At 49.4% G+C, this 23,446-nt stretch overlaps 9 protein-coding genes across 9 annotated transcripts; 4 read left to right on the top strand and 5 right to left on the bottom strand.

The window, feature by feature from the left end:
- Nucleotides 1–1,758: 1,758 nt before the first annotated feature.
- On the bottom strand, nucleotides 1,759–4,319 carry ALT_4739 (putative DNA helicase; the record flags this gene model as incomplete). Its single annotated transcript, XM_033556859.2, has 5 exons — nucleotides 1,759–1,894; nucleotides 1,952–2,012; nucleotides 2,093–3,543; nucleotides 3,615–3,647; nucleotides 3,757–4,319. The coding sequence occupies 5 exons, from the start codon at nucleotides 4,317–4,319 to the stop codon at nucleotides 1,759–1,761; spliced, it is 2,244 nt and encodes a 747-aa protein (XP_033412750.2).
- A 2,427-nt stretch (nucleotides 4,320–6,746) lies between these two features.
- ALT_4738 (pirin family protein) lies at nucleotides 6,747–7,672 on the top strand (the record flags this gene model as incomplete). The annotated part of the gene is made up of 2 exons (XM_033556858.2): nucleotides 6,747–7,095; nucleotides 7,158–7,672. 2 exons carry the CDS (start codon nucleotides 6,747–6,749, stop codon nucleotides 7,670–7,672), a joined length of 864 nt encoding a protein of 287 aa, XP_033412749.2.
- Nucleotides 7,673–8,089: 417 nt separating this feature from the next.
- On the bottom strand, nucleotides 8,090–9,795 carry ALT_4737 (uncharacterized protein; the record flags this gene model as incomplete). The annotated part of the gene is made up of 3 exons (XM_089599794.1): nucleotides 8,090–9,434; nucleotides 9,489–9,726; nucleotides 9,792–9,795. 3 exons carry the CDS (start codon nucleotides 9,793–9,795, stop codon nucleotides 8,090–8,092), a joined length of 1,587 nt encoding a protein of 528 aa, XP_089456132.1.
- Nucleotides 9,796–10,085: 290 nt separating this feature from the next.
- Nucleotides 10,086–11,363, bottom strand: ALT_4736 (endonuclease III domain-containing protein; the record flags this gene model as incomplete). The annotated part of the gene is made up of 1 exon (XM_033556856.2): nucleotides 10,086–11,363. One exon carries the CDS (start codon nucleotides 11,361–11,363, stop codon nucleotides 10,086–10,088), a length of 1,278 nt encoding a protein of 425 aa, XP_033412747.2.
- A 414-nt stretch (nucleotides 11,364–11,777) lies between these two features.
- Nucleotides 11,778–12,413, top strand: pex4 (putative ubiquitin conjugating enzyme (UbcJ); the record flags this gene model as incomplete). Its single annotated transcript, XM_089599793.1, has 1 exon — nucleotides 11,778–12,413. One exon carries the CDS (start codon nucleotides 11,778–11,780, stop codon nucleotides 12,411–12,413), a length of 636 nt encoding a protein of 211 aa, XP_089456131.1.
- Nucleotides 12,414–12,999: 586 nt separating this feature from the next.
- Nucleotides 13,000–13,848, bottom strand: ALT_4734 (putative GPI anchored cell wall protein (Dan4); the record flags this gene model as incomplete). The annotated part of the gene is made up of 1 exon (XM_033556854.1): nucleotides 13,000–13,848. One exon carries the CDS (start codon nucleotides 13,846–13,848, stop codon nucleotides 13,000–13,002), a length of 849 nt encoding a protein of 282 aa, XP_033412745.1.
- Nucleotides 13,849–15,890: 2,042 nt separating this feature from the next.
- ALT_4733 (YbhB/YbcL family Raf kinase inhibitor-like protein) lies at nucleotides 15,891–16,493 on the bottom strand (the record flags this gene model as incomplete). Its single annotated transcript, XM_033556853.2, has 1 exon — nucleotides 15,891–16,493. One exon carries the CDS (start codon nucleotides 16,491–16,493, stop codon nucleotides 15,891–15,893), a length of 603 nt encoding a protein of 200 aa, XP_033412744.2.
- A 745-nt stretch (nucleotides 16,494–17,238) lies between these two features.
- Nucleotides 17,239–17,976, top strand: ALT_4732 (sterol desaturase family protein; the record flags this gene model as incomplete). The annotated part of the gene is made up of 1 exon (XM_033556852.2): nucleotides 17,239–17,976. The coding sequence occupies one exon, from the start codon at nucleotides 17,239–17,241 to the stop codon at nucleotides 17,974–17,976; it is 738 nt and encodes a 245-aa protein (XP_033412743.2).
- Nucleotides 17,977–21,174: 3,198 nt separating this feature from the next.
- On the top strand, nucleotides 21,175–22,599 carry gel1 (1,3-beta-glucanosyltransferase gel1; the record flags this gene model as incomplete). The annotated part of the gene is made up of 2 exons (XM_033556851.2): nucleotides 21,175–21,771; nucleotides 21,832–22,599. 2 exons carry the CDS (start codon nucleotides 21,175–21,177, stop codon nucleotides 22,597–22,599), a joined length of 1,365 nt encoding a protein of 454 aa, XP_033412742.1.
- Nucleotides 22,600–23,446: the final 847 nt, after the last annotated feature.

The raw sequence follows: 23,446 nt of genomic DNA, 5'->3' as shown, positions 1-23,446 counted from the left end.
CACACAATCCGAAGGACAACCGGGGGGTAGCTGCGCGTGGATTCAGATAGCATCGGAACGATATAGCCTAATTGAGGTAATCGTAGACAACGGAATGCAACGAAAGACACGACGCTTGTTCTGGATGCATGACCGATGCGTTTGACCTAAATCGGCAACAAGAAGAACACGGGCTGCAGCAGCGGACTGGAGTCAGGCTGAGTGAGAGGGTAACATTCGACAGGGGTTCGGCCGTAGAAGTGTCAGAGGATCAGACACACATTACTGAAGTGAGCAAAATACTGGCCAGACCAAAATTGTGAGACCGGTACGTTGTTCAAGGAGGAAAGTCTCTGAGAGAAAGGAAGCTAAGCAGGTAACAAAGTAGGTGGGTTGTATGGAGACACGGAGTCAAGATCCAAACTACTAATTCCTGACGGCATCATCGTCGGACAGACTCCATCAAAGACTATCCAAAAAGAACGGCGGGTTGGTAAGACTAATCGGGCCTGACGACCAAGTGGGCCAACAAAAAGAACGGATGTTTGGGCGGCGGCCGTTAGTGCCGCGTCGGTGCGTTCAAAGCAGTTTCAGTTGTGTCAGGGGGTGGGAAATCGCTTGAATCTCAATCCCGGCCAAAGTTGAGGATCGTAGCCTTCTGGATTGTTCTGGTCCGAAAGTCCTCGTGGTCTGTGCTGCGAATCATCTGTGGGCAAGATAGATAAACGTTGTCAGTTGAGTCGCCATCATTCTTGTAGTGAAGGCTCATTGGGGCCAAGTACTTGGACATCAAACAACCCGCAAAGTCAACGAGAACCTGTAATGACAAGACCCCGTACTTCCAAGGTCAATAGTGAGTGGAACATGAGCTCTGAGTTTGAACATCATCTGTAAGACGGTAACTGTGAGACGGTGAAAGGTGTGCTGAGACACGCCAAGTGGGTGCTCGGATTTGGAATTCCCTTCTAGGTACCCGCGAATTGCGAGGTCCGCCTGAATAATGGATAAGAATAATGAAAGATATCCGATTGTCATGTCCAGAATCTCGAACGATGACACCCTTTGACACGGCTTATCTGCAGAATGAGCGCATGCGCTAGGGAGTAGGGACTGTACGAAGTGGGCCTAAGGAGTCGTCTAGCTGATAAAGAGTTAGTGACATGTGTTGTCGGGAGTCTGGGCTCTCCATTGAATGCATAATAGCACATGGTATCTACAGCTCTGGCAAAAGCAATTATTAATGATCTAAGTAGCATTAACCACGTATTTCTACGACCTAACGTAGGATGCTTAGCGGGCAGTAGACTGGACTTGCCCTCAACCGTTCTAGCTGTGATAATCCCCTGCCTCGTCAGTCCGTCGTCATGTACACAGACATCAGAACGTGACTTGAAGACCTAGAGTCTTTCGAAGCCCTCGCATTTAGTCGAGGCTATTCTAGCCAGTCAAATAGTACCGATCTAGGCGGATCTCGAAAATATAACAGCCATAGGTTGCGGGGAATGCTGCGCTCAGACGCACGAGGATTTGCGGTTCGAAGATTGATTGCATCAGTTATTGTAGGGTCTTGACAAACAACGAGACCGTGCGGCATCAGTATACGGCTAGCAGTAGGAGAAGCGTCCCTCAGAGCCTGGTCCAACGGAACCGGTTTGTTGGGAGCAAGTGGCTGTTTACACTTGTCTTTCAGGACACTACGCGGCTTGGTGTCGATAACCTGATTATCGCGACGTCTTGCTTCAAGACCAACCGCCTATAATCTTCGAGATTCGCCTTCTTTTATAATAATTCCCCTGCATCCGGGTAGCGCAGATCGGCGTGTTCTTCGAGAAACGCCATCCATCGCTTGAGAAAGGCACTTCCTCTGGAGGGCAAACATTTCACGTTAGCAGGCTGTCGGCACTCGTCCACAAAACTGACAGACGCGGATGCAATCCCTTGAAGGCAAGTTATTGATGATTGGCGCACTCACTTGCTGATTGTCTCCGAATCCCCACATATGCATAGATGCCGTTTTGGACGAGTCATGGCGACTAAGAGACATAGAATACGTTCAGATTAGCAACAAGTGAATGGAAAGAATGACAGAAAGGGAGGAGACACCAGAACATACCGTTCAAACGCCGCTTCTCCCCCAGAAATCCCACTTCGTGCTCGGAATTACTACGAACAAGACTAACCACCACGGCCTCCTTCTCGCGGCCTTGGAAGCCATCCACACTTCCGAGCTCGAGACCAGGATACTTTTCTCGGAGCATGGCAGAAAGCAGGGCAAGCTGACCGTTGTACGGAGTAATGCAGGCGATATCTTCAGGCCTCACGCCGGCCTGTATGAGGTTTTGCACGTGCTTTGCAACAACCAAAGCTTCCATTTCGTTGCTCTTGCTTTCGCCAAGCAATGCTTCCTTTTTCCCTACGTCGTCATCTTCAGTCTTCTCGGGAAAGTCGCCGCCTTGTGTGTCCCAGAATACGACTGGCTCTCTCGTGTCATCAGTCTCCTCAACCTCATAGGGTAAGTCCTTAAGAAGACGTGACTTCACGGCCTCGGCGGCAATAAGCTTAGATTCGTACAGCTCGTTGGATGGGAACTGCATAATCTTCTCATGCATCCGATACTGCGTGGTTAGCATCCTCTTGATACCGGGTCCATGCAATGAAAGAAGTCGGTCAAACAACGTTGTCTCCAGACAAAAATCGCCAATGATTTCTGCAGAGCTGGCTGAAACGTCTTTAGTGTCCGATTTCCCTTTCTTCTTTGCGCTCTTCGATTTTTGAACGGAAGACTTGACGGTAGGGGGAAGCTGCAGGTGGTCTCCCGCAAGGACCACTTTAGACGCTGACAATAAGGGGATCCAGCACTGAGCCTCCAAAGCTTGACTGGCTTCGTCGATAACCACTACGTCAAACTTCTGATTCTTCAGTTGGTGGCCGCCAGCCCCGTGGAGCGTGGCAAGGACGACATTGCTTTCGCGGACCAGGTTGTCGACACATTTTGACTCCCGCTCGCGAAACTCCCGACGGAGCTCTTTCAGATCATCATAGATTGCGCGTCTCTCACGACCGGTCCTAGTTTTGCGAATGCTAGCTTGTTTTTCATCAATCTCCTTCCTCACATCTTTGACGATCGCTGCCGCTTCTGACGTATGAGTGAGTACTTCTAGGGAATGCTCAAGGACCGACGGCAGCAAACGGGCGGGATGGCCTATGCGTACAACTGGCACTTTGTTGGGAGCTAGTCTTTCCACGATATTGTCGACGGAGATATTCGACGGTCCGCAAACTAGTACGCGAAGTTTTCGTTTGACCATTTGAAGGATAAGCTCAATCAAAGTGTGGGTCTTGCCTGTCCCGGGAGGCCCGTGGATGAGAGCCACATCCCTGGACGCCAAAGCAAACCGTATAGCTTCTTTCTGTGAATCGTTTAGAGTTGGATCAACGAACTCAACGGGGCCAACGGCATCATAATCTGGTTGCATTGGAGACGTATGGCCAAAGGCAACTCGCATAAAGTGCGAGTATTCCGAGTCCGTCATTTTAGCCATCTTCTCCATTGTTTGGTTCATACTAGAAACGTAAGCTATTCATGCCCCAAGCCTAGTTACAACAGGGGCCACGGGGGGAGGCAGCCCACATACCGTCGGTACGTCACGTCGTTTGCAAGTTTTATGCTGCAGTCGGCCATTAGCATGAGTTGGATACGAACAGCTTGCTACCCTTAGTATAGGAGGCAGTGCCAAAGGCCAATGAGCGTGTAGCATTGAGCGATAGAAAACATACAGCCATAGTTTCTTTCCCCAGAGCTCCTCAATGGCTTCGTCGTCCTCCTTGGATCGGCCACCACCACCTCGTTGTCCAAACGCAATCCATATACTTCTCTCTCCAACTCGTGTGACAACCCCTTCCGGACCCTTGGATGCTTCAGCTGCATCTTTCCCACCAGCTTTGCCTTTATCCTTCGAAAGCTTTTTGCTTCCCGACCCACTTGTGTCGTTCACGCGGACAATATCCCCGACTCGGATTCCGTGCGCACCAAGCCTCGGTTCGCCGTCAGCTCCAGCTTTGTCATCTTCGCCCTTGTTCGTGGTAGATTTGCTCGAGGATACAGCTGCATCGGCAGTAAACTCGCCGACAACGCGCCCGCCCAGTCCGGTTCGGCATTGCGATAACACAACTCCCGTCAGCGCATAGCCCGTTGCTTGTAGAGTTCGACGCGTCGAAGGTGAGACTGAGGCAGCTGTGCTGGCCAGCGAGGAGGAGGAAATTTCAGCTTCGTGCTCTTGAAGAAGTAGCTGCAATTGCGCTTGTGCGAAGCGGGGTATCGAGATCGGTTCAGGAGACATAGTGGGAAGGTAGAGCTTGGATTTCTAGGGCGTCATGGAATAGAAGCTTTCACGAGGACAGCAGACCATTACTGAATATATTGAACGTATGCGAGTTTTGCGGTAATGGCACCTGTAGATGTAACAACCGACCTGGCTTTGGGAGCTTTGGAAGTGGTCGGAGATAAGATCTAGATATGTCCGTAGCTGGTACCTTGTCACGTGCATGCAACCAAGCCGCAAGGGAACACTTGGGATCTGGCTTAGTCATTGTTGTATAACTACCGTTGTGTACTCCGTATGTTGCCCATGCCTCACTCACATATGCAAGGTATTAATGTACTATCGATGAAGGGTGTCGAGTTTTGTGAGACTGAGTGGCATGTCCAAGGTTGAGGCTCCCGGGTATAATTTGGAGGGTTTCCGATTCTACAGGGGCCTCGATCATTGTATAATGAGCGCGAGCCACCCTTACAGATGAAAGCTTCAGGGAGCACATATCGCTTCTTAGTGAGACGCCGATTTCCGCTGTCCTTCACATACATCTACCAGCAATGACTTCTGTATAAGACATTCATTTTGGACAGTCTCTATGCGTGCCGTGCAGACAAACTGCAAGTGTTGGAACACATATCCTTGGTGCGTCCTCCTGTTTCTCATACCTTGTGCACGTCTAACATAATTGACAGACCTATATCAAAATCTGCTTACTGTCCCTAGTTGTGGGAGACCATGCGCGCGCTGTTTTCGATCGCCGTATCCATCAGTCTGGTTCCACCCAACGTGCTACAACGTTTTACAGGATAGCTACGAGCCCTCCAAGAAACCTACTTCTGAAGATTTGAGAAGGTTTGCTGATGCAATCAGACCCGTCTATAAATGCCAACATGAAGAACGTAGAGAAATTGCGTCGGTTATGGAAGGTCTCTTCAGCAAGTACACAAGAGAAATTATGCAAGACTGTTTCAGACAAGACTTCCGAGGGCAATTACCGCTTGAAATAAGAATCATGATCTCCGAACTGATTGCTCCGTGCTGGCACATGGTTGTACTTGGTGAGACACGTAGGTTGATTGAACGCCAGAGGGATAACCGTGAAAGCCAGAGTACCCATCTGAGGTTAACACCAGAAATGTAGGTGTCCACACTAAAGTACCGCGGAGCTTCCTACGTGGCACGACTTAGCGACAAACCGCTTGGATAAACGGGCACCTCCGGTCAATATCACATCAATCTGCCTAGTAATATTAGCATCAAAGGCCTTGTGAAGTTGCAGGTCTGCAGAAACAAAGAGCCGTCGCACCATCCATGCACGGGTCTTCTGTTATTTTACAGCGACCAATATATTGAGTCAATTGGACAGGTGCGCTGGATTATGACCTCACTCAGGAGACTTCAAAGCCTGTTTACGTCGAAAACGCGGACGTCGATGGACGAGATTACATTAAGGATATTTGAAGTGACATACCCCGCCCTGAGCTTAATGTAGAAAAAGGTGGGCAGGAGACGCTACCAGAGCACGGCATTATCGCTTGGTGGTTTGGCCAGCTTGGCGATAGAATAATCATATATAACGACTAGGTGGAATCCAATACCAAGGTACGTAAGCTCCTGACATAGAAAATATCAATAATTCTCAGAAGCAGCTATTTCTGAAAGCCTAAGGAAGAGATGTGGTCATTTAAGCATGAATAGACTCTTCTCGTTATATATAATGCATTCGTACTTCGCGCCCATTAAATATGCAGTACACATACTAAGAAAGATATATAAAGCTTGTTCTAGCCAAAAATAGTATTACTATTGTAGTCAAGTCAGATTAAATATAGTTGTAAGTATAGATAGTGCTTGTGATATTGCATTGACCTTAATTTTACAATGATTCCACTGGTTTAGAAACATGAATATGGGCATTAGGGCTAGCCGTCATAAGGTGGTTCCGTTCGACAGATGAGGTTCCCCCACCACGTGACAAGATCTTCCAGTACCTTAGAACGCATACAATTGCTCGTTCAGTAAATAAGAAAGAAGATATATGCAAAAATAATCCTTGCTGATTCAAGGTCGGCAATTTATTAATACTTTTTGACTAATGATTCAGGCTCTTCTACTAGATTGTGGCTTGTTCTTCGACGATGACGGTACCCACTTTAAACTCTGATCTGGCTCTTGAAGCTCTTTGTCAGGCCTTATCTCATGCTGATAAAGCTTAACCCTACAAAGTATGTTCAATGACGCCACAACCCGAGGGCATATATATAGCCATGCTCCAATTCAGAACGACTTTTTCGTTCTTTTCTCAAAAATCAGAATCTATTACAAGAGCAATATCTTTGATCAGACATTGATACAAGTCATTGAGTCGTCGCTGCACTCACCAACCAACCGTTCGCTGCGATAGCCGAAGTCCATCTACATAATCTGAAGACTCGCAGACAACAATCCATCATGTCAAAACCCCTCAGCCACATCAAGATCGCACTCCGTCGTTCCAGTGAGCGCGGATACGCCGAGCACGGTGGCTGGCTGAAAACATACCACACCTTCAGCTTCGCGGACTACTTCGACCACCGCTTCCGCAACTTCGGTTGTCTGCGAGTACTGAACGAGGACCGCGTCGCTGCACGAAATGGATTCCCTCTACATCCGCACCGGGATGCAGAGATCTTCAGCTACATTCTCAGCGGGGAGCTGACACACCGCGACAGCATGATCAAGAAGGGAGCGGAAGGTGCGCAGGGCAAGCAATTCTACCGTATGCGAAGGGGCGATGTGCAATTCACGACTGGAGGAACTGGTAAGAACCAGCTTCTGATGTAGTATGATTTGACGAGGTGTAGATGCTAACGCATCTAACAGGAATTGCGCACTCTGAACAGAACGAATCGAGCAAACCAGTTCATTTCCTCCAAATCTGGGTCCTGCCATGGAAGTACGGCCTGAAGCCGCAGTATCACACAATGTCGTTCAGCGAAGAAGCTAAACGGAAGGCCTTCGTTCCGATCCTGTCGCCGTTGGCAGCAGGGCAAGACGCGACCCCCGCAGAGGAAGAGGCTGCTCGTCCCAAAATTCCAGATACGATTCCCATTCACGCCGACTTTCTCATGGGAGCTGGGATTATCGAGCCCGACATGACGTTCAAATGGAATGTCGGCGCAGGAGATACAGTCAGCTCGAAGAAGAAGAGGAATGTATATATCCATCTGCCCATGACTAAACAGGGCAACGCGAAGATCAGACTAGACGGAAGGGAAGATGCCGTGTTAGAAGAAGGTGATGGTGCATTTGTTACTGGAGTGAACGCTGGTGATATGCTTGCAGTGGAAAGTATTGGGGAGGCTGAGGCTGAGGTGATTGTGCTGGACAGTAATTGAGGAGGCTGGTAGTAGTAATGAAATATAGAACTTTCGCTTTGTTTGAAATCTGGATCAAGAATCTTCACTTCCAGGAAAAGCAATCACTTCTTCTGGTCGTTGACTCACTTCACATCAGTTGCACACAAAACTTTCACTGTATAATTATGTTCGTTACACCTCAAAGTTTGGATCCTGTTACGCATGAAATCATCGATATCATTAACAGTCACAAGATTGTGGCCTCAAGATTGAATTTTGTTTACTTTGAGCTCAAATCAGTAAGACGTTTCTAAACTCACTGGCCCAGATACATTCGCTCAAATGGCAGTAAGGATGAAAAAAATATGACCAAGTAAGGACGGTTTTCCCAGCTTTCGAGATTCTCACTCCTGACCTTGAGTAGGCCCATTCAAGAGATCGACGACACGTCCTTTCTTAATTTCCATTCTCAACGAATGGAAATTTGAAGTCCAAAGGCCTCCTTGCAACCGCACGCCCCATGACAAGTCGCTCCGCAGTCAGCTCATAGGATTGATCATCTTCGAGAAACACACGAAACTCTCGAAGTCCACGAAGATCCTGAAAAGCTTCGAGTAGCTTTCTCACGTACTTGTTCCGATGCGGGGCTGCATTGCGCCAACTAGATGATCTGGTACCCAAGTCCACGATGGTGAGAGAGAGGCACGAAAGTTCAAAATGCTCTCGTATGAAGCGACGTAACACCGACCAAGACACCATGGCAGAGTCTTCATGTGGTTTGTGGCTAGGCTTTGCGGGGTGTCGATGCATCGCCGGGAACTTGAAAACCAGATGGCGAATCAACATGAAAGACGAAGTTGGAATACTGTTCATGAAGCCCATCATAAGATCGGGGTCTTCCTCCACAAAGGCGAAGCGGTTCATGGTAAAGAAAATCCGGCGCGCATCTTCATAGAGTGCCCGGCAAACAAGGAAGTACCTTACAGGCGACGAAAAACAGGAGCAAGTGGTCGAGTATGCGGTCTGACGAGCACGACAGAAGCACGCCGCCTGGAGCGGAGAGCAGGTGCCGCAGCATGTGAGCGGGCGAGACTCATTTACGCGCAGAGATTTGCGATCTATGAACGATACGATGGCTGGTACCCGGCCACCAGGTGTCAGGTAGGGATCCAACTGGTTCACCAACAGGAATTCAAGTATTATCAGCTGCACTTCTTTGGGTAGATCAAAGTACGGAAAGGTACGATTTTCACCGAGATTTCCAGTCAATCTCAGGGCATTTCTCTTCACGACGGGCCGTATATCCTCCTCCGGGGTGTGGCTGAAATGAAAAGCACACTGAGAGAGAGGAGGGAACGGGTCCATGGCAGACATTATCTTGAGGGCCACTGCCATGTCCTTGACTCTGCACTTGAGACTGAAATATCTGAGATTGACCATTTCCAGAGTGGCATAACGGCAAAAACGAGACCACAGCCGCAGAAGATTGCGCTGAGCGCCAGGTTTGATGAAACGGTTGTCCCAGGTACGCATTTCGACATGTAAATATCTCACATCTTCTGCGGCCCAATCGACGGCGTTAAAGAAGCAATCCCAGTCGTTCAAATTGGTAAGCACAAAACTAAAGCGGTTGTGCGACCAGAAAAGGGCGCCCAGGTCCTCCCGGAACTCGCGAGAAACCATGAGCACCTCTGTCGGCAGTCGTGGATGATCACAGAGTCGACCAGCGCGGGTGGACCAATTCCCACGTGTATGGAAGAGATTACGCGTGTCGCACGTGTGATCAGCAGCCTGTTTGACTCTGTGTGCCTCAGCAGTTATATCGATCAAACAAGGCCGTACTAGTCCTATGTACTCCAGAATCCGAAGCTTGACTTTTTCTGGAAGTTGACACAGGGACTTGCCACCCTTCTTCGAACCGGATATGCTTGTGGTGTCTTTCCCTCGATCTGCGCCCTTGGAGTTAGACGCTTGGTCTTCAGATGATGATTTGACCGTGCTCAACGACTCGAATAATGCAAAGAAGGACTCTTCATCGGGGTCGAGCCGTCCCACCAGGGATCCGTTGCGATGACGCTGAAGGAGTGACTCGTCTGCAGAGGTCAGAATTTGACCTAGGAAGGTAACAGGCTCCGAGTGAAGTGTAGACTAAACTTACCCATGACGATCGGCAGGTTGAAGGAGGCTCTGCGTCTCGAAGACCAGGGAGTGTAAGATTAATTATCAGCCGTCAAGGAGACAATGGGGTGAGATAGGCAGGTTAAGGAGGTCACACAAGAGCACCGAGAAGCGGCAGATGCTCTCTATGAACACAATGGATAAATGGAAAGATGCTAACTGAAGTGATTCCTTTGACTGAACATGTAAACACTGCACCCGGTACCGGGACGCGCTATCACGGGGCCGATCTAGGCTCGCATCCAATGCCTGGGGCATTCACTACCAGGGCACTTCACAACCCCTCTACCTTGACCTTTGCCCCTCCAGACACCGAGTCCTCATCCTTCAGAACTTCATCCTTGACTTTCACTCCTGTTGTCTTCTTTGACAGAAGTCCTCTGACTTCGCTCTTGCACAACTTGGTCCCAGCAAGATCGCACTCACCACACCTCCGGCCAACAGGTAGGCAAACTGTCTGTCCTAAGCCCACAAGCAATTTGTTAATTTCGTGCCATTTATCCCTAGGGAGCCAGGACTCTAATGCCATGCGTGTCTCCTCAGGTGTCTTGGTTTTGTGCCAACCCCAAAGATTCGTGATACGGTGAACGTGCACATCAACTCCAATTCCTTCGTCCTTCCCCCAGGCAGCACTCATGCAGAGATATGCCATCTTTGGCCCCACGCCGGGCAACTTCATGAGCTCCTCGGCGGTCGATGGTATATCTGAATTGTACTGATCTCGGAGTATCTCAGCCGCTGCCTTGATATATTTGGTTTTGTTGTTATGGAAGCCGACTGTCCTGATTAGCTCGTTCAGTCTCTCAGGAGAGACTGCCAGGATGTTCTCGAGATTCAAAGTGCTATCTCTCAAAGGCTGTGACGACTTGAGCTCAATATCTTCTTGCTCTTCTTTCTTGACTATGGGATCTTCTGCTGGGGCCTTTCCATCCCCCAGCTCGGTGTGTAACCGCTGCATAGCCACAGCTGTCACTGTGTCCTTGGTCTGGGACGACAACATCAATGCAATAAGGGTCTGAAATCGTTTGTCTCTGGGAGATGATGATCGCCAATAGAGTTCCGCGCAGCCCATGGTATCCACAGGAGCCGTCGGGTTGTTCTCCCGCATTTTCTTGACCATGGAATAGATGGTCTCCCAGTTCGATGGCGGTTCTATCTTGATTGAACCATCATCGCCCTTGATCTTGCGGGCTGGTGCACGACGTGATTTTGGTTTCGCAGACTCCACCTTGACGGTCTCGGGTTTTGTGACGGTCCTAGCGGGTGCTCGTGTCGTTCTCTTGGTGGACGGGCTGCTAGGGCTACTCTTTCTCTTTTTCAGAGGGGGTTCCAAGATATCCTCGATGTCCACAGTATCAGCCGATGAGAGCGACGAAGTATCATCACCGTCACTCATCGTAGGCACAGTCTCAGCATGGCCATTTGCGCCAGCATTGAAGGCAAAGCGCTGAAGGACATTTGTCCTTGACGAACTACGCGTTTGGCGTCGCGTAGGAGGCGAGAGTGACTGCAGAAAACTTGTCGTCTCTTTGGAAGTGCGCGAAGTACGCATTATTAATTGTCTAGTTCCGTAGATAAAGTTGGTTATGTTACCTCGCGAATATAAGAACTTCATGTGAATAATGTGAAGATCCCCCCATACAAAGGGGCGGAATTTTGGCAGTTGGTGCTTAGCTGCTTACACATGGTTTCCCCGACCACAGAAACGCAGACCGCGGAACTGTTCAGTGACATGGGGAAGACCCACGGCCACTGCCAGCTGAACCTCGGCGCAAGTATCCTATCGACGTTTTGGGCGAATAATCACCTCGAGAGCTGCTTCAAACTCCTTAGCCTCTCCTTCATTCATCTCAATTCTGGAATCACGGTCGGGAGCCACATCCTACCGAAAGCAGGCACTTCAAACCCCTGGCCTCGTTGATCATCGATTGCGCCCGCGGCTTCCCACATTCTTGAACCGCCTGCTATGGCGTCAACCTCGACGACCCAGCGCCTCCTCCGCGAACTGAAAGACTACACCAAATCCCCGAACGAGGCCTTGCTCCATCTCGGCCCCGTAAACGAAGATGACCTCTTACACTGGGAAGCAGTCCTGAAGGGCGTCAAAGGCACGCCGTACGAAGGTGAGTTAATCAATTCAGCCGCCGGTCGCCGCCCGCCGACCGACAGTATCTCACCCTCCCACTCCACACGCATACTCTTCCTTCGACATCACGTCATCTTGATATCTGCTTCAGCAATGCTAACGCATATGGGTATTTCAGGCGGCCTCTGGGGCCTCAAAATCGCCATCCCACCGAACTATCCCCTCGCGCCGCCCAACATCCGCTTCACAACTCGCATCTCCCACCCTAATATCTCCTTCACATCGGGCGAGATATGTCTCACGCTCCTGACGACCGAGCACTGGAGTCCCGTCTACACGCTCTCGACGACGTTAACGGCCATCCACCAGCTGCTTACTGACCCGCGGCCGGATTCGCCGCTGAATGTCGATGTGGCGGCGCTGCTGCGCGACGGGGATATCCCGGCGTGGGAGAGTATCGTTCGATATTGGACTGAGGAGGAGAGATGGCAGGGGCAGGGGACTGTTAGTCGATGATCGGAGCGCGAAGGGAGCGATGAGGAGGGAATACCCGACATTTCTTGGTCATTTTACGAAGAGCGGTAAAGATATCTGTTACGTATATACATCTACATACCCGATGGATCTGGAGTTGCATATAGCCTTTTTCTTTTGATAGTTGACTACATGTGGAGAGACAGGAAGTGGTTTCCTCGAGGAGCTGTAAATATTCACTGGTATCAACTATCGAAGTAGATGAAGCACCATCTTCAGACGCAGCTGCTTTGCTAATATGCACGTTTATGGACAACACAGGATCACCACGTCCCGTCAATGATAAGGAGAGACACGATACGCTAAAAAGCAAAGGTATTAACAAGAATAACCCGCTGGTATAACCGTATAGACCAGATATTCAAAATGAGAGACAACAGTCGGACGCCAGAGACCATGCAAAGGATCGTAAAAGGTCGGAGTCATGTCATGAGCAAATATGAAACAACGAATAAACGCCATCAGATGCAAATAAACGCAAACTGTGAGCACAACCATAAAACCAGGATATTCAGCTTAATCGGAAAATACTGGGGGTCAAGGTGACACTGCCAACTTGCCCGGCCGTCTAGAGAGCCATGGCCACGGCGGCCGCGCCTCCAAGCATGACGAGCAGCTCCTTCTGGAGCCCGGTGATGGATGCGGCGTTGCCGGTTTGCAGGCCGGGGGCCGGTCCGGTCGTCGTGGCGCCTGTGGCGCCTGGGTTGGAGCTGTCTCCCGTGGGGTAGACGACCGTCACGGCCGTGACGGTGCTCCGCTGGCCATTGGGGAGAGTGGTGGTACTCTTGTAGGTCGACGTGTAGGGGGTACGGGTGGTGGTATGCTTGCTGGTGGTTTGACCCTCAGTTGTGGAGGAGGCAGTTGTCAGAGTTGTGCGGGTTTCCGAGCTGGTAGTCGAGGTGGTAGTAGTAGCCGTGGTGGGGGCAGGGGTGTCCTGAGTAGTCGACGTTGTGGTCTCGCTTGTAGTGGTCGTAGTAGTAGGCTGCGTCTCAGTAGTGGTAGGAGGGGGGTTGGACGGGGTGGAAGTCGTCGTATGTGACTCGGTGGTGCTAGTCGTTTCCGAAGTGGTCTCCTGAGTAGTAGTCGTAGGCGGCTGCGTCGTTGATGCAGGAGGATTGGGCGAAGACGTGGTGGCGTTGCTGGCGATGTCCCTTGGGAGGTTCAGATGCGCTGCCAGTGACCGATCCTCTCTCTGGATGGCATCAATGGCGTCTCTGTCAGTGGGGAAGACACCATGGCGGAATCTCTCGATGAGATGCAGAGCTCTGTGAATCGAGTTTTCATTGATGTTGTTGAGGTTCTCCGAGAAGGTATCCTCTTTAGGAACCGGCACTGGCTCGGACTGCTCGGGAGCTGGAGCTGCGATAGCTGACGACGCAACCAGAGAGACAAAAAGCAAGCGAATTAACGGGTTCATGGTGGTCAATGTACGGACTCGAGGGACCTCGCAATCTGGGACGGATGGAGAGGGGAATTCAGATCAAATGAAGTGCAGAAGATTGCCTGATTCAGCAATAGGCTGAGATGCGAGGAGATGCAATGCTGTGAGACAATTGATTATCCACTGCTAATATTAGCAACCGGTAGGCGTCAGGTAAGTTGCTTGGCGAATAGCAGTTGCAGCAAGTTGGACGCCAATTTGCAATGAAAAGAGAATTATATGCAAGAAGAGAAGATGAGGAGCCCCCAGAAGGTGTTCGGGTCCTTTTGTTTGTTCCCGGTTTGGATGCAGGCTACGTAACTGTAGAAAAAAAACTAGACTAGTGAAGGCCCAAGGCTAGTAGCTATTTAGTGACTCCAAAAATCGTTTGTTTCGGCTTCGCATTCAGTTGAGCATACAGTAACCGACCAATCAGGACGTTGCGCCTTGGTACCATCAGTGGATCAGCCATGGAACCCGAGGAGCACTCGGACTTTTACCACCAGAAAAAGACATCAGCAAAACAAAGGCTGAGACCTAGCAGTAATAGTAATAATAGACTAGAAGGTGGCAATGCTACGGAGTACAACTGCCTCTTATCCGACCATAAACACTGCAATTCATTCCTTGCATGTCCCAAAAAGAGTACTTAGCCTTCATGCTGTCAATAGTACGTATCAGCTTCTGATAGCAGCCTTATCACTCAGCATTTATCATGTTTGAGACAGCTGGAAAGTCCATCTACCCAAGTTGTTTGAATATTATTGCTCATGTTTACTATTTTCATGTCTCAAAGCGAACATGGTAATTGAACAACAATGAGTACTAGAGACTGATGAAACCAGGGAAAGAGGAGGGGAAACGGCCAACACATGCAGTTCCAAGTTAGGAGTCGGCCTAATCCGTAACACAAGGTTCTGTCAAGATTCGCATTCGGATGCGACATCATCACCGAGCCTCTCACGGCCAATCAAACAGGACACAAGCATGAGATCAGGATTACGCAAGAATTGATAGCCATTGTTGGCGTTTCTGAATTAACCTGAACATCTAGCAGTGGTACGCGACCGCATTTATTTGACGAGTGCAGCTAAGAAGGAATTAGAATCCATCACAAGTTAAATGGAATCGAAAATCCCAGGCCAGGAAAAACGGCCCAAAGAATCCCTGGATCATGTAATGTTGAACCTGAATCGCATAATTGCTGAACCGGATAAGGAGCTCATCCGCTCGACGCCGCACTAGGACAAGTTGTGACTTGCGTGATTCCAACAGAATCCTGATCTTCTATTTTTTGCGGCTGTGGCTTGCCTGAGTGGGGTTACACGCTCAATGATATGATTGGCCCTTACTGACTTGAGACTCGCCAGTTGTTTTCAGGATACATTAGTGGGAATTATTGCTTTATACCCATTATTTATTATTGCTATACAGTTGATTAGCCCGATATCCAACTTTGTACCTCTGCAGTCTGCAGGCCATCAGCACAAGCGAATTAGTGGTCTCGGTACTTATGTTCTTCATGAGATCGTGCTTCGGTATTGTGCAGGATGCCCAGACGTCTCTCTCTACCTTTTTGGTGGATGCCCATAACGCGGCATACGGGGCCACAAATTGGTTCTCTCTCCAAATAGTCTGAGACACCGGCACTATTTTTGCCAAAACATCTTTCCTTTCTATAAATATCCCCGAATAAGGCTACGACCGAAATCTGGCGGCACTATAATGAGGTTGACCCAGTCAACGAGAGCACTCTAATCTGAGTGTTGAGATCATCGACTTCGATTCAGGTAACTAAACAACCTCCCTTATGTACGAACAGGGGATATGCCGCTGGCAATTCTAAGTTTTTTTGATTTTGCTAGACTTTCGGATTGCTTGGTCTAACAATAGAACGTGACTTGACAAAAAGAAAATATAGAAAGCGGACAAACATAGAACGGCTTCAACGCCAAAGCCCGTAATATGTGCTGTCACTGCCAATCCTTAATATAGGAGCATGTCGTCCAGAATCTCAAATCACAGGCAAACCAGACACACTATGAACCATTTCTCACCATCGAAACACGGTTATTGTTGACTATGCCCACCCAGGCACCCCATCCGACAACCCTGCCATAGATGGCATCGGCAATCTCCCTCACGGTCGCCCTGTCGCTGAGCCTGCTTCGATCGATCGGTGCACTCAGTGCAATGAGCTCGAAGAAATAACGATGGGGACCATCTTCCGGGATTGACTTGGGCGGAAGATACACAGTATTGCGTCTGTTCTTCCCGTACTTGAATCCGCCTTCGAGCATATACGAGTCATTGTGCGTTCTGCTCACTTGGAAGTCGCCATGCCCGAGTCCGGTGAAAACGCGTGGGATTCCGTAATATAGCCCGTGGATGACCGAATGGGGAAGAGGAGCATCAGGGTCCTCGACCATGAGAAGATATTCTCGGATATTTCCGGTGGGAGAAGGCCATTCCAGAGCCGGAAAGAATCCTGCTCCCTCTTCCATGTGGTCGACACCCAGAGGCGAGCCTGATGGGCCAATCTCAGAACAATTAAGAGGAATCGTGGGGTACGGGAAGTTGACAAAAGCTGGCCCGCTTGTGAATAGCTTTTCATATTGGGCCTTGACGCTGACCACCAGCATAAGGCAGCTTAACGTGAAAGCAATAAAATGCATCTGCGAGTGACGGTCAGGAGTCTCCGTTCGCCAGGCAACTCGACGTCATACCTCTAGCGATTGTTATCTTTCGAATGCGAAGTTCTTGAAAGGGTGACTTTGGAAGGATAAGCTGTAAAGCAGTTTGTCTTTCAAAGCAAAAGTAGTGTTGGAATGTTTAAGGAACAATTCCACCCCTTGTTGGGGGGAGTTTTAGAGGACATTTTGCAACAGTAGCTACGGAAAGAGCAGAATCACCGGCATATGGAAGCTGCTGTCGAGCCATAGCACGAACATCCGCTGGCGCTTTCTGTCCATGAACGCTGACCGCATGTCCTTTAGACTCATCAAACGCAGTTCGTATAAAGTGGCAAACTGGAGTGTTGTCTGAGGAGCAGAGGAACTCGTTAGTATCTATTGTGTTAGTTTGGAGTAGTTCGATGCGGGTTGTTGATCGTGTTCGGCTATCGCAGGCACCCCAGACGTGCGGGGATCAGTGTGGATCTTTGTCCATCTGATGTTGAAGCTTACCGAGGCAACGCCTTGAAATCTCCAGAATCTCATATGATGTTACGTTCACAGACATGCTATAAACCATGCACTATGGAAAGAGCTTCTTGAGGTATTCCTCTAATCATCAACTTACATTCTCACTGCGTCCCTTCCACTTACCACAAACTTCCTGGAGTCGCTTCTGTTTACCGACGGAACTATTAACCTGAAATTCTTCAATATGGAAAGCACGTGGAAAGGCATTGTCGCCTCGTATCCTCCGCAGGCAATCGAATTTGTGGGCACAGTCCTGATTCAAGTCATCTCCTTTTGGCTTCCATCTCTCTGCTACCTCTCCTTAGACGCCTTGTTCCCGTCCTTCTCGCAAAGGCACAAATTGCAACCAGCACCCAGACAGCCTAGCCGAGGTGATATCTGGCAATGCTTCGTGGTAGTCGTGCAGAACTCGGTGCTGTCAATGGGCCTGCATCTCTTCCAAATATTTGTTCTCAAACGGGGGACTTCAGCATTTCGAATCCAAGCCTCGTTGCCACCCCTGGCCGAATTCCTTCGTGACTTCATCCTGAGTATTCTTCTGAGAGAGGCGCTCTTCTATTACAGTCACCGTTTTCTTCACAGTCCATTCTTCTACGCCAGAATCCATAAGCGGCATCATAAATTCACAGCACCCATCGCACTGGCAGCGCAGTACGCCCATCCCATCGAACACATAGTGGCCAATACGCTTCCGATCACTCTGCCACCGCAAATTCTGGGGAGTCATATCCTTACCTTCTGGGCCTTCCTGGCTTATGAGCTCGCCAACACCGCGACAGTACATAGTGGGTACGATTTCTTCAAAAACAAGGCGAAAATGCACGACTTGCATCATGAAAAGTTCAATCTGAACTATGGATCTATCGGCCTTTTAGATTGGCTACATGGGACTGATAAGCTTGAAAAGAAACGGAGGGAATAGTGATAATTGAGACATATATATATTTGACATGCGACAAGAAGTCAAATGTTTGTCTATCTCAGCAGTCGTGCTTCGGCAAGTTGTCAAATCATCCTTGATGTGATACCAGTCGTCAAAACTCTTGCATAACTCAACATTGATCATGAAGCCTTGACATCTTATTCTTCAGTGACTCATACTATATCATGGCTGCGAGTTTGCCAGTGTCCTGCAGCACGTACTTAGTACACATTACCTTGCTCCTAGCGCACTCTCCGTGTCTTGGCTTCACATATCGCGCTTCAACCACCGGGCTGTAATCAAACCCCGACGTTTTGGCAACTTGCTCATCGTTCGTCGGTCTTTCCATCCGCTCGACGGACCAACTCGGAGGTCTTCGGGAGCCGCAAACTCGGCGCATGAAGCAAGGTCGATCCGTTAGTTGAGAAGCAGTCGTGTAGCCCGTAGACAACGATATCGGCAGGCATCGCCCCTGCCTCGGTCATCGCCGTTCGGCCTGCCCGCTGTGGCATACCGTAGCCGATCAGCAAGTGGGGATGCGTTGACGCGCCGGGCTATCTCAATGACAAGATAAATTGGAGTTACTTCATGAGAAGGGGGGTTGCGATAAACCTGACAATACAAAATGATTAGGCTATTACGGTCTGACACTGGGGCCATGCGTTGGCGGCTTGATACTCATTGTCCTGCATTACTATCACTCAAGCTTTCGCAGTCTTAAGATAGTGCTTTTAACACAGGAAAGCAGCGGACATGTACTTTATGTGTCTTGACTTTGTTCTCTCTCAGTCATGCGAGTATGCTCTTAGCTCTGGAGGCCACTTATAGTTATATGGTGAGCATGCTGGAGTATTAATCATCGATGTTTTTTACTGCGTCATGGCCAAATAATATTCAGGTTATGCGCTTCGCTCGTCTGCCCAAATGGTTGTTTGGGGCGTTACGGAGTAGTCCACACGGACTTTCCACATGCCGGAGTTATATATCTCTGGGTTGATGGACACACCGCGGCATTCCCCAAATGGTCCCACCAGTCTCCATTCGATTGATAGTCTAATCGGGAATATCAATTTATGAGACATAGGTAAATGATTCTAACTAGAAGCGAAAATCTCCTGTAAGTAAGAAAGATAGCCGATTGAGTCCTCTGACTAGGGGATTCTCGAAGACAGGGCTAGCCTTTGCCGGTGGGATCCCTAGAAACACTGCCGGTAGGTCTAGACCGGCTAGGACAAGCCAGGCTGCCACAATACTCCGTCTGCTCTTAATTAGGTACGAGATGGATCATATTCACCATAAGACACTCCGTATTCATAGTGCTTCGTTCCACTTAAGAGAATGACATTAAGAGTTTCAGAATGAAATAGTAGCCAAGAGACCAATAGCGATTTACCTCCCTAGGCGTTTTATTATGATTGTCGAGTGGGCGGGAGATCGAGCGGCAGTGTTATATTTCTATGGAACCTGAACTTAACCTGACATTCATGTTACTTCCTCCAGCGAGGATTAAGTAGATATTTCAAGAAGGACATGTTAAAACCCAGATACTCCGTACATTTGTGTGCTAACATGAAACACGCTCACCTGTCCCTACCAATTCCTGGGAATGTGGTTGTCTTCCCCCCACCCAATCAGAGAGGCGGAGTCCAGATTCTTCTAGGCGGCTGGTGGCGCCCATGGATTGACGTCAAGCTTTGCCTATTTTTGGCCGAAGGATCAAAGGATCCTTCATGCAGTGGTCTGCCTTTCAATCTTTCTTGACAATTGAGACCAGACATCAAATAATGGTATTGGAATGATTTTGCGTCAAGAGTTTCCTTTTATTTAGCTTTACTGTGATGGGTCAGCAGCAAGTATTGTCATGCAAATAATCCAGAACGTACCTAGGTACTTAAGTAAGGACGTTGTTCCACGACCGGACCACGACACAAACGCTGAGATACTGTACCTATGTGCTGGCAAGTTGAAAGCACTCTCTAAATATAGCGATTGGATTTGGAGAGATAGGTCGATGCATTTATGATCAGGTTACCTCCCTACCTCTGTAGTGATCCATGAATGTCACTTCAGTACCGGCCAGTTTGCTTTCCCGTCTCAGTCGGGATTTAAAAGTTGGTTTAATTACCACAAGCCGAGCCATACATGATCTTCAATCCTACATCCCGACGCTCGGGATCTATACAGAATATGATCCTGCTCAGAGCATCTTCATCTTACACAGTCATTAGCACTTCCTAATATAAAATGCCATGATGGCAGCAAAGTATCAGCAAATGCGCCTTCTACCTTATCCAGGGTCTCAGGGACTGAGCCCTTATTTCTGAGGCCCGGGGGCGATAAGCCAAAGCTCCACCCGCCCCTGGGCGATTCCCCACCGCGGCAGCCAACAAGGTCAATCATCATCAAGATGCTGTGACTGCTCTTCGGATTATTCTCTTTCGGCGGGAATTGAGTACCGTAGATAAATTGGCTGTGGGAATGTTTCAGAACCTCAGCTTAACGCAGATGGAAAGTAGAGAGGTAGTACTCTGCAATTTGCCACCCAATGATAATCTCCATCCGCACAGTTGAATTTCATTCCCTTTCATAGTCTGAAGGCTTTCACGTTTGGCCGATCGGATGATCTTTGGGTCTTTTAAGCCCACGATCCACAAGAGTGTCAGACAAGGCCCATTCTCTTTCCCCACATCGCTTGTCAATGGCCACTGAGATGGTCAGAGCAGTCTTCCTTGTCAATCAAGTGCGAAGTGATGACGAGTCCTGTGTGTCTACCTGTGAATGTGGAAGGTTATCCCTGTGTATGTAAAAGTATTACCATATCCGGTGCTATTCTTATCCACTGGCACCCCAGACTCTGGGAACGGTACCGTAATTCTATTTGTGTTCCCTGTTTCTCTCAGGGATGGGTCCTGGTTGGTTTTAAGACCCTGCCACCCTGCCTGGGTATTCCATACTTGACTACTTTCCCTGCCTCTTTTGTTTCTGTTTCCTGCATATCCCTTCCCTCGTTCATATCCCTCTTCCTTTCTTTTCTCCAGTCCTTCATACCTCTATTAATCCTCGATATCGTCACTCGCTAGACTATACAATCTTCTCCATTTCTCCTTCGCTGACATTGATTCTGTTTAATTTACGGTCTCGCCATTCTCTTCGAGCCGTCTCCCTCTTTGATTCCCTAACGAATACACAGCACTCATAATGAAGGCCTCTGCTGTTACTGCGGTTCTCGCCGTCGGTGCCTCCACCGTTCTGGCAGCTCCCTCCATCAAGGCCCGTGACGACGTCACTCCCATCACCGTCAAGGGTAATGCCTTCTTCAAGGGAGATGAGCGTTTCTATATTCGCGGTGTCGATTACCAGCCCGGTGGCTCCTCCGACCTGGCTGACCCCATCGCTGATGCCAATGGTTGCAAGCGTGATATTGCCAAGTTCAAGGAGCTCGGTCTGAACACCATCCGTGTCTACTCGGTCGACAACTCCAAGAACCACGACGAGTGTATGAATGCACTGGCTGATGCTGGCATCTATCTGGTGCTCGATGTCAACACTCCCAAGTACTCCATCAACCGTGCGAAGCCCAAGGCGTCGTACAACGATGTCTACCTCCAGTACATCTTCGCTACCGTTGATGCTTTCGCCGGCTACAAGAACACCCTCGCTTTCTTCTCCGGTAACGAGGTTATCAACGACGGCCCTTCTTCTGCTGCTGCTCCCTATGTCAAAGCCGTCACTCGTGATCTGCGTCAGTACATCCGTAGCCGCAACTACCGCGAGATTCCTGTTGGCTACTCTGCTGTAAGTCCCGATGCTACATACTGGTGACTCGTGACCTCTTGTTGACTGGTCCAATTCTAGGCCGATATCGACACCAACCGTCTCCAGATGGCGCAGTATATGAACTGCGGTTCCGATGACGAGCGCAGTGACTTCTTCGCTTTCAACGACTACTCCTGGTGTGATCCCTCGTCTTTCACAACCTCGGGCTGGGATCAGAAGGTCAAGAACTTCACTGGCTACGGTCTTCCTCTCTTCCTGTCCGAATACGGCTGCAACACCAACAAGCGTCAATTCCAAGAAGTCAGCTCCCTCTACTCCACGGACATGACTGGTGTCTACTCTGGTGGTCTCGTGTACGAGTACTCTCAGGAGGCCAGCAACTACGGTCTGGTGGAGATTAGCGGCAACAACGTCAAGGAGCTCGCCGATTTCGACGCTCTCAAGACTGCGTTCCAGAAGACTTCCAACCCCTCCGGCGACGGCAACTACAACAAGACTGGTGGTGCCAATCCTTGCCCCGCCAAGGACTCTCCCAACTGGGACGTTGACAGCGATGCTCTGCCTGCCATCCCCGAGCCTGCCAAGAAGTATATGACTGAGGGTGCTGGCAAGGGCCCTGGTTTCTCCGGCTCTGGCAGCCAGGACCGTGGTACCGAGTCTACTGCCACTGCTGAGCCCGGATCTGGCTCCGCCACGGGAAGCAGCAGCAGCAGCAGCGGCACCTCCACCTCTTCCAAGGGCGCTGCAGCTGGCCTGACTGTCCCTAGCCTGACCATGGCTCCCGTTGTCGTCGGTGCGATTACTCTCCTGTCCACCGTCTTCGGAGCTGGTCTCGTCCTCTTGTAATTTGCTCTTCTCATACCCTCTTGAACAAATTGTCCTATCGTCATGATTTTGTTGTTCATCTTCCGTTCAGTTCTTTGGGCACCCGACTGGTCTAGAATGGGGGGATTGTATTCAATTGATGAATTATCCGTGGCGTTATTCCACACCCCAGGGAGAAAGACTCGGGAAAATGTACAGTTTAGGTTGGCTTCTCTGGCCTCATAGATTAATTGAATGACCCAATTTTTTCATCTTTTTCACCTTGCCGGTCAACGACTTGCAGTGGTCGCCTAGTGCTTGTAACCTTGGCAGCGACCGACCCACCTCCCATCAGATCGCGGAAGACTTTTGAGAGACGAGAGGACTGCCAGCCTGTCCGTAGGGCTGTTGGGCCAAGCCTAGTGTTAACAGGATAAGCTCTCTCCAGGAAACATACTATTTTGACTGATCTCAATAGGAATTCTACATTTTCCGACTACCGACATTTTCCATCGACACTCCTTTCCATCTCCTAATATCGAGGTAATATCGTTGCGGGTTGTGTCAGCTCCGACACGCTCATATTGGCATCCTGACTCGGTCAACCAATCAACCACCACACTTTACCGATCCATCCACTTGATAATCAACGTCCTGGAGGGGAACTGTTTCGATTAGATGGAAATGTGGGCAATGTCAGTATCGAGGGTTAACGGCTCAAACGACCGACGTTGAAATATGAAACCAGACTTATCTAGCTCTCCTTAGCGCGTCCCACTCGGTGCAAGTTGCGTTTGCCGGCGCTTCTTGGGTTGCTTATTTCCTGCCGGCGCATGCGACATTCGTTGCATCGGAGAAGCAGTCATGTTCTTGTCGGTTTGGATCGAGT

This window comes from Aspergillus lentulus, assembly GCF_001445615.1.
Source record: "Aspergillus lentulus DNA, contig: Alt08, strain: IFM 54703, whole genome shotgun sequence".
NCBI classification, from domain to species: Eukaryota; Fungi; Ascomycota; class Eurotiomycetes; order Eurotiales; family Aspergillaceae; genus Aspergillus; species Aspergillus lentulus.
The sequence above is the reverse complement of the archived record's forward strand: the minus strand, read 5'-3'. Positions and strand labels throughout refer to the sequence as shown.